The sequence below is a fragment of the Nicotiana tabacum genome, chromosome 6 (assembly GCF_000715075.1).
Source record: "Nicotiana tabacum cultivar K326 chromosome 6, ASM71507v2, whole genome shotgun sequence".
NCBI lineage: Eukaryota > Viridiplantae > Streptophyta > Magnoliopsida > Solanales > Solanaceae > Nicotiana > Nicotiana tabacum.
In genome coordinates, this window is record NC_134085.1 from 182,198,967 (window position 1) to 182,209,106 (window position 10,140).

Below are 10,140 nucleotides of genomic sequence, written 5' to 3' on the forward strand. Positions count from 1 at the left end.
TCTTCAAGGCTCACAATTTTTTGAAATATATCCCCATATGTTGCTTGCTCCAAATTGATAGTATTTTCTTCAACTTCTTCATCTTGTAATTAAAGAGATATAAAGGATTTGCGCAGAAGTCAGCACTCCAATTTTCCTTCACCACATGCATAAATGAGTCATGTTTTGTCCAAAGGTTAAGAAATCTGAATGACTTCTTAATTGGAACAGTGTTTGTCCGTAACAGACAATAGGAGTGGGCTATGGTCAGACCCAATTTTTGAGAGGTGATTAATATCCAAACCTGGGAAAGCATGCTGGAATTCAACATTTGTTAAGCATCTGTCCAGACGCTTGAAAATATATTTACCATCAACTCTTCCATTCCACCATGTGTAGATACTCCCCTTGAAGCCAATATCATATAGATTATATATATTAACTCAATGTCTAAAATCAAGAACTTCATTTATGTACACTGGCAATCCACCAAATTTCTCCTCCTCATCCCATATAACATTAAAGTCTCCTCCAACAATCCATGGTAGATCCATATTACTTGCAAGAGCATACATCGAGTCCAATAGTTCAATCCTTTCAACTGCATCGCATTTTGCATATACCAATGTTAGAATAAAAACCTTGTGTGTATCAACATTATGAAGTTTCAAAGTAAGTTGTTGCTCCCAGGGGCGGATTTAGGGGGGCGCAAGGGGGTTCACCCGAACCCCTTTCGCCAAAAAAATATACTGTATATATAAGGCAAAATCTGTTTTTTACCTCTATATATTATGTTTTGAACCCCCTTAACACAATCCAAAAGTGTAGTTTAGTGGTCAAGGGGGTTCAAAATCTACATAAGGTCATGAGTTCAATTCCCACTAGATACAAAAAATAATTTTTGAACCTCCTTCGTGGAAATCCTGTCTCCGCCACTGGTTGCTCCATATCCATCAAGAACATAACATCATATATTTCATCAATAAAAGTCTAAATCTTGTTAGAAATATTACCAAAAGCTTGTGCAAAGCAATTTTCCTCCTATATTTTTCCAGCTTCCTAGCATGCTGCATTGGCTCCATCAATCCAATAAACTCAAAATGATGTTTTCTATGCATTGTAATAGTCCTTTCAAAGGCCTTCTTAGTTATTACAGATCTCACATTCCAAAAAAGTGCATTGATGGCAACAAAATTGATTTAGAGATGGTTCTTCTCGTTTGTACCCCAGCTGGTTGTACATTGTGGTTATCCTTCGGTTGTTTCTTTCTGCCCTTGCCTACAGACTTCCCATTCTCAATATACCGTGGTGAAATATCCCCTTTCCTAGCTACATTAATAAGGTTTTGTATGGTGGACTGTTCATCTAAGTTTTTCCCTTTAGCTCCCAGATTTCCATCATCTTCATCATGATGAGTTTGTGACACAATCTGATTTTTGGTAGTCCTTGGAATCAGTGAATGGCTGATCTTCTCCTTTGCCACATTGAGAAAGTTCTGTGTAGTGGATTTTTCATCAAGGTCCTTACCATCTTTGTCCATATTTTCCTCCTTTCCAACAATATTCAATTGAGCCACTGATGTGTTCTTAGTTGCCTTAGGTATCATGCTTCCACTAGTAATCATCTTGATTAGGTTATCACGTACTCTAGTATGTAATGGAACAATACCCCCCCCCACCTTTTTCAGTGACATCTAGCTCCACATTAGCTTTTGCAAGTTGCATACCTTTGTCTACCAAATTATCTCCAGCAGCTAACATACTACCACGTGTATATGCACCTCCCTCATCGCCAATTGTTCCTCCAGGATCAGTTTCATTAGGATCATGTTTTCCAGCATTAGAGCTTTCTGTAGCTATTTTGAAATTCCATGTACCAGGTTGTTTCAGCTGATTAAGATTAGGGCTCTTCATTGTGTTTGATTCATCTACCTTCTTCATTTCAGTTATCTCTTCATTGATCAACGCTGCATCTTCATTGTATTTTATCCCTTCCCCATTCACACTTTTCTCCTCTACTTCCCCCTCTTCATCTGTTGATTTCTCTTCACCAACGACACCCTCTGGGAGTTCACCATCCTCTGAACCTTCTTCAAATTGATCGCACCATAATTTACTTCCCGCTAAGCTGCAACCTATCATTCTCTTTAGAGTCAACAACTCCAAAAGTTCTAGGTACCCATTGAGCAGTTGATTCCTTTTGTACACCTTCAGCTGTTGCATTCCCACTCCCATTATGATTAGCATTATTCCCTTTCTTCGATTTTGTAATCCCAGGTGAACTAAACACAGCTGTTGCAGGATTCAAACTCCCAGTTGCCTTAGGATAATGTATAGGGCTCCTTTGTTCATTACTTTCTTCTATTAACACCAACTGATTATTCTTATTCTTCTCACCTTCTTCGACCTCCAAAATAGCAAACTTGTTAGCTGTCTGAACCTGCTGAACTGCACCATCAATTGGCACGATTTTTTTGCCAGTTTTTTCTTGTTCCTGAATTTGCTTGACTTTGTTTTGAACACGATTGACCCTTACTTCTTTCCACTGTTCTCCTACATCACCAACCACTTTTCCACTCGTAAGCACCATCAATGGCCCAATATCTTTGCCTTTTCTTGGACAGTATCCTTAGGAGCTTGCTGTCTATCATTCTTGTTTTCCATTAATTCTGGATGCATTCTCCAGCACTCAAACATATCATGGCCTTGCAATTTGCAGTCTTTACAGTATTTAGGTAAAACATCATATTGAATCTCACCCATTTAGTCATTATTCCTCTTGTAGCTTCATTCTCTATGTCCATACGTCTCCTCTTTGGCAAGTAAGCTAAAAGATCAACGAGCACCTTGACTCTTGCATAACTAGGTCGAGTTTTATTTATAGTAGCCATATCAAGATGCAAAGGTTTCCCCACTACTGAAGCTAGAAAAAACAAACATTCCTTGACGAAGTATGTAGGTAGCAAACCTGGAAAGGATATTCACGCCATTGCAATCGGAGTTTCTTCCCCGGCCTTAAATTTTGCATCATGAATAAGTGGTCGCAATTGATATTCATCCATCCTTATCTTTGACATAAAATGCATTCCTAGACGTTCATGAAATTTCCGATAATGCTAACCTCATTAAAATATGCCTATCTCGGAGAAATCCAATATTACACTCACCCTTGATTACAATGCGACAAATTTCATTCAGATCTGGCTATCCATAAGAAAAATTCCCTATAACTGCATACTGTAATCCTTCGATCATATTCATATGCTCCACTTCTACTTTTGTAAATTTGACAAGGGGTTGTCCATAGAGGAACGTAATTGTTTTGACTGATATAGGTTCAACAGTAGTAGCCTTGGCCGACAGTGTGCTATTGATCGCATCTGGTTTAAAATTTTTGCTGTAATCTAACGGTTGGGCAATGGTGTTTGTGGTATTATTTGATGAGGCGATTGTGGGGGAGGGCTGACTAGCCATTGAAGAGGGTTGGCTACCGGCCAGAGCGGCCATGGACGAGCTCAAAGTGAAGATCCCCTGTTTTTGTTACACCTTGTGTATTCGGCGTTATCATGCTGTAAATGGGATAATTCGGTAGGAAGATAATTTCTATGAGATATTTAAATGATGTGATAGTTATACATTAATATTGGAAGTCATTTGAGTTGTGATTAAAAATTCGACAAAGATCGCGCAAGTTACGGGTTTAAATTTTACTGGAATTTGGATAAAATATTGATGACCTTTTCTCTCAATATACTGGGATTTATGGTGTGTTCTACCTACCGAATTGAAGGTCTATGAGTCTAGTTTCCAACTCAACAAACCGTTCATTAATACGACTTCGGAGTAGAGAGATATTAATATTTTTGTACAGGGGTGCACACTGTTACGGGAACAGTGTGCCTAGTCGGGTTTAGTCAAAATTTCCTTATTTAAGTCAATTTTTAAAACAGAACCCCTGCGTTTTATCCTCTCCAAAACAGAACCAAAAACCTAGGGATTTTCTCTCAAACTTCTCCCATCCATCTAGCCAAGCATAACAACAATTTAGTCATCCTCAAGATGGAGAACACCATGGTAGCTTCGGAATCGTGAATTCTTTGGTGTTTCACTTTTCATAGCAAGACTCCGCCTTGAAGTAATTTCGAATTTTGAGTAATTCTGGTCACGTAAGGTATGATTTAACTTCTCTTTGATCTTTGTAAACTTCTACCATAAGAATTCTTAAGAAATAGTTGAAACCTCTATAGAAATATTCTTGATTTTTCTTAAGAAACCTCTATTAATATGGCTTGATTGTTGGGGCTGTTCTATATGGTTTATTGTGTTGTTTTGATCTGTGAAGACATGGATGGAATTCTGTTGATGAGGAGATGTAGTAAAGAAAAATTTGGTAGTGTGTTGGGGGGGAAATTAATCTACAAAAGAGTCGACAAATTCATGGCCACAAGTTGTTCGCGTAAATGTCTAAATGAAGAATTATTTAAGCTATGAGCTTGAATTTGATTTTGAATGGTTTGTATTATGTAGGAAATCATTCCTAAGGCTTTTGAGGTCTTGGAAACACTATATAACTCCATCGACAAGGTATGTAGGGCTTTCGCTATACTTTTTGGCATGACTAGAATTCGAATAAACGTTTATCGAATTGTCTCGTCGGATTCGAGTTATTTTACCTTCAGCTTATAAAGATGCTTAGACCTGATCTTTTCTCATAGATTGCTTACTCTAGAAGATATCTATGAATTCTCGGATTTCCTTGTTCCTTGCTTAAAAAGAACTAGAGCCTTTTTACTCGTTCTCATTTCGACATTCATATAAATCATGAATAAGGAACACTTACTTCAAAGGTATTCATAATACATAACTCTCATGTTCTTAGTACTTGTTGGCTCGTAGTTGAAAAATTATATATTTTTAGCCACAACCATGATAGTCGGGGAAGAATGATGATAGGCCACTTCGACTCTTCTTAGAATACGTCTTTTAAGGTTGGTTTCGCATTGCACCTATATAATTTATGATCTAGTATATGTATGTATTTACTTTCATTACCGAGCCGCATTATAGACGGCCGGGTATGACACATATTGTGTAACCACTGATCAGCTGGGATTACCGAGCTTCACGTGGCCGGGTACGATTCTACCGAGCCTTTATTATGGCCGGGTATGTTATGGATATTATAGCCCCACAGAGGGATTTATTATTATATAATGTGATATATTATAAGTAGCGATAGTGAACGACGGTGTCACGAGCATACATTTATATCCATGTTGAATTTTAGTTTCCTACCGAGGCTAGTTTCAGAATTTAAATTATCTCTATGTCTCTTCTCTTGTTAATTACATTTTTCATGTTACACTTGTCGCCCTACATATTCAGTACATATTTCGTACTGATGCATTTTTATGCGCTGTGTTCATGCCCACAGGTTCGAATAGACAGAGTGGTGTGCCTCCTCAGTAGGACCCCCAGGATCAGCGTTGGGTTTCGCACTCCACTTCTTCGGAGTTGCTGACTTTGAGTCCATAGGTACTATTACAGATGTATATGTCTCTTCTCATGGTTGGTTCGCTCGGGCCTTCGGGCATCGGGTGCCAGCCACACCTCACAAGGTTGGGGTGTGACAAACTTGCGCACTGTTGACGTGAATTCCAGAGTCTTTACTTTTCCGTAATAGCCTATATGTTGTGCATAATTATATTTTATTACATTATTTGTCCCCAAATAGCATCTTTATATTTTTATAATGTTAAACTATTATCTTTAAGCATCTTACTACATAAATAATATTTTTATTATTTGTTAATTATTTTTTTATAATTTTCGTATATTTAGTTTGTAGCCCAATTTGGAGTCAATTTCGGACTCAATCCATCAGCCCATATGCCAAGCCAACCCAATAACCCCAAAGCCCAAATCAAACGACCCTCTCTAAAGAACCCGATCGCGACCCGTTTAAACGACCCATCCCACTTCCCTTAGATCCTGACCGTTGATCTCAAATGATCAACAACCTATAACAAATCTTTATCTTTCTTTATATCACAAACCCCTAACCCTAAAGACCATTCCCCCCGTTTCGTCGCCCTCAGAACCTCTCGAACCTTTCTCCTCACAAATCTTAGCAGTCGTCTTCCTCAATCTTCTCCAAATCCAATCAAGTAATGGATTCCTTCGGCCATCTACTTACCTTTTATGGATTATCTCGTTGTTCCTTACAAGACTATGGCGTTACATAGTACTTTCCCAGTGCACAGCCACAGTTTCAGGGACAGCGCCAGGATCGGACCACTTATTCTGGTCCAGGTCAGAGTTCACGGACCCCAGGTCCACAGTTTAGAGGCGAGTTCAGTCAGATGAGGCCTCAGTTTCTTAGATGTGATCGATGTGGCCGAAATCATTTTGGACCATGTCGCCAGGGTTCTGATGCATGTTATACATGTGGACAGCCAGGTCATATTATGAGACATTGTCCGATGACAGGTGGAGGGGGTATGGCTCAGCCGACGGCATCTGCAGGGGCTTCTTCTTCCTCGGTACGTCCTCCTAGACAGAGTATGCAGACATCAGCTGGCAGGGGTAGGGGAAGATTTGGAGCTTCTGGTTCAGGAGGTCAGCAAAATCGCATATATGCTTTATCGAGTCGTCAGGATTTAGAGTCATCTCCGGACGTGGTTACAGGTATACTATCCGTCTTTTCTATCGATATGTATGCCTTGATAGATCCTGGTTCTACATTGTCGTATATCTCCCCCTTAGTTGCTAGTAAATGGGATAGAGAGCCTGAATTGTTGCAAAAGTCCTTTGAGGTATCTACGCCAATGGGTGAGTCTGTTGTAGTTAGACGGGTATATCGAAGTTGTGACGTGAAGATTCATGACCGCCATACGTTAGTTGATTTGCATGAGCTAGAAATGGTTGATTTTGATATCATTATGGGTATGGATTGGTTGGATTCTTGTTATGCCAATGTAGATTGCTCGACAAAGATTGTTCGTTTTAATTTTCCAAGTGAGCCTATTATTGAATGGAAAGGTGATGCTGCAGCGCCTAAGGGAAAGTTTATTTCTTACCTTAAAGCTCGAAGGATGATTTTGAAAGGGTACATCTATCATTTGGTACGAGTGCATGATATGGAGGTGAAATCTCCAACCCTTCAATCGGTTCCCATCGTGAATGAATTTCCTGATGTATTTCCTGATGAACTTCCTGGTCTTCCTCCAGAAAGAGAAATCGACTTTGCTATTGATATGCTTCCAGACACTCAACCAATATCTATTCCTCCATACAGAATGGCTCCTGCTGAGTTAAAAGAATTGAAAGCCCAGTTGAAGGATCTTTTGAATAAGGGCTTTATCAGGCCCAGCACATCTCCCTGGGGTGCACCAGTGTTGTTTGTTCGTAAGAAGGATGGTTCGTTAAGAATGTGTATTGACTATCGCCAGCTCAACAAAGTGACTATCAAGAACAAGTACCCTTTACCCAGAATTGATGATTTGTTTGATCAGTTGCAAGGTGCCAAATATTTCTCAAAGATTGACCTTCGATCCGGCTATCACCAATTGCGAGTTAAGGAGAGAGATATTCCGAAAACGGCTTTCCGAACTAGATATGGCCATTATGAATTTCTTGTGATGTCTTTCGGTGTTACTAATGCGCCAGCAGCTTTTATGGATTTAATGAATCGGGTTTTCAAGCCATTTCTAGATATATTTGTAATTGTTTTCTTTGATGATATTCTGGTATATTCTCAATCAGAAGCAGAACATGAGGATCATTTGCATGTGGTGTTGCAGACTTTGAAAAATCAGAAATTATATGCTAAATTCTCCAAATGTGAATTTTGGTTGAATTCAGTGGCTTTCCTTGGGCATATCGTTTCGATAAAGGTATTAAGGTAGATGGTCAGAAAATTGAAGCAGTACAAAACTGGCCTAGACCTACAACTCCTACGGAAGTTCGTAGTTTCTTGGGCTTAGCTGGTTATTATCGGAGATTTGTTGAGAACTTCTCTTCTATTGCTGCTCCCATGACAAAATTGACACACAAAGCCGTTAAGTTCCAATGGTCTGATGCATGTGAAAGGAGCTTTTATGAGTTGAAGAAACGCTTAACATCAGCACCTGTTCTAGCACTTCCGGAAGGATTTGAAGGTTATGTGGTATATTGTGATGCATCCAGGATTGGATTGGGATGTGTTCTAATGCAGCATGGAAAAGTTATTGCATATGCTTCAAGGCAGTTGCGGAAGCACGAATACAATTATCCGACTCACGATATTGAGTTAGCAGCCGTTATATTTGCCTTGAAAATATGGCGTCATTATCTTTATGGTGTTCATGTGGATATCTATACAGATCACAAAAGTTTACAATATATATTTAAGCAGAAAGACTTGAACTTGAGACAAAGAAGATGGCTTGAATTGCTAAAGGACTATGATGTGGATATTTTGTACCATCCGGGCAAAGCGAATGTGGTAGCTGATGCATTGAGTCGCAAATCCATGGGCAGCTTGAAGCATGTAAAAGCTGGGAAATTAGAAATGACTAAAGAGATATATCAATTGGCTAACCTGAGTGTACGGCTACATGATACAGGTGACCAGGGTGTAGTAGTCCAAAATATTGCGGGGTCATCACTGGTAGCTGAGGTAGAAATGCGTCAATTTGAGGATCCGGAGTTACTCAAAATTAAAGAGAGTATCCCTTTTCAGAAGAAGCAGTTGTTCGAGCAATCTGATAATGGAATTCTAAAATATAAAGGTCGATGGTGTGTACCTAATGTTGGGGAGCTTCGTAAGCAAATTATGACAGAGATGCACCAGTCTCGGTACTCAGTTCATCCTGGTTCAACCAAAATGTATCACGATCTTCGTCAGTTATACTGGTGGAACGGCATGAAGAAAGATATAGCCACATTTGTGGCTCAGTGTCCTAACTGCCAGCAGGTTAAAGCTGAACACCAGAAACCTGGAGGGCTACTTCAAAATATTGAGATTCCAGCTTGGAAATGGGAATCGATTAATATGGATTTCATTACAGGATTGCCCAATTCTCGCCGTAAGTTCAATTCTATTTGGGTCATTATGGATAGGCTGGCGAAATCAGCTCACTTTCTCCCAGTTAGGACCACCTATTCAGCTGAAGACTATGTGAGCCTGTATATCAAGGAAATAGTTCGGCTACATGGAGTTCTGTTTTCTATTATATCTGACAGAGGTGCCCAATTTACAGCTAATTTCTGGAGGTTTTTTCAAGAAGGTTTGGGTACTCTTGTTAACCTTAGTACAACATTTCATCCGCAGATCGACGGACAAGCCGAACGCACTATTCAGACACTCGAAGATATGTTGCGAGCTTGTGTCTTAGACTTCAAGGGAAGTTGGGAAGATCATTTACCGCTTATTGAGTTTGCCTACAATAACAGTTATCATGCAGGTATTCAGATGGCACCTTATGAGGCACTATATGGGAGGAAATGCAGATCTCCTATTGGCTGGTTTGATGTTGGCGAGACAAAGTTGCTAGGACCTGAATTGGTACAGCAAGCTGTAGAAAAGGTAAAGTTGATCCAGGAAAGGTTGCGTACAGCTCAAAGTCGACAGAAATCATATTCAGATAACCGACGTCGAGACTTGGAATTTGCTGTAAGAGACTGGGTATTCTTGAAAGTGTCTCCTATGAAGGGTGTAATGAGATTTGGTAAGAAAGGAAAACTCAGCCCTAGATATGTTGGGCCATATCAGATTGTTCAGAGAATTGGGCGAGTAGCCTACAAACTTGACCTGCCACCAGAATTAGAAGCAATCCATCCGGTATTTCACATTTCCATGCTTCGGAAATTCTTAGGTGATCCTTCTTGCATCAGCCCTATCGAGGATATTGAAGTTTCCGAGAACTTGTCATATGAAGAAATACCTATTGCCATTCTTGACCGTCAAATCCGTAAGCTACGGACTAAAGAGGTAGCCTTAGTAAAAGTACTTTGGAGGAGCAATAATGTAGAGGAAATGACATGGGAGGCCGAGGAGGACATGAAGTCCAGATACCCTCATTTATTTGAGTCTTCAGGTGATATGCCTGAGACAAACATGGCAGGTGTTGCACATATATCAACCAGTGACAGTTAAGGTAATTAAGTTATGGTTAACCTT

At 39.7% G+C, this 10,140-nt stretch overlaps 1 protein-coding gene across 1 annotated transcript; it reads left to right on the plus strand.

Annotated features, from left to right (window-relative positions):
- Window positions 1–3,483: 3,483 nt before the first annotated feature.
- LOC107775811 (uncharacterized) lies at window positions 3,484–10,116 on the plus strand. The gene is made up of 7 exons (XM_075256292.1): window positions 3,484–3,549; window positions 4,506–4,562; window positions 6,224–7,086; window positions 8,070–8,350; window positions 8,456–9,233; window positions 9,471–9,645; window positions 9,733–10,116. The coding sequence occupies exons 1-7, from the start codon at window positions 3,484–3,486 to the stop codon at window positions 10,114–10,116; spliced, it is 2,604 nt and encodes an 867-aa protein (XP_075112393.1).
- The last annotated feature ends 24 nt before the right edge of the window (window positions 10,117–10,140 follow it).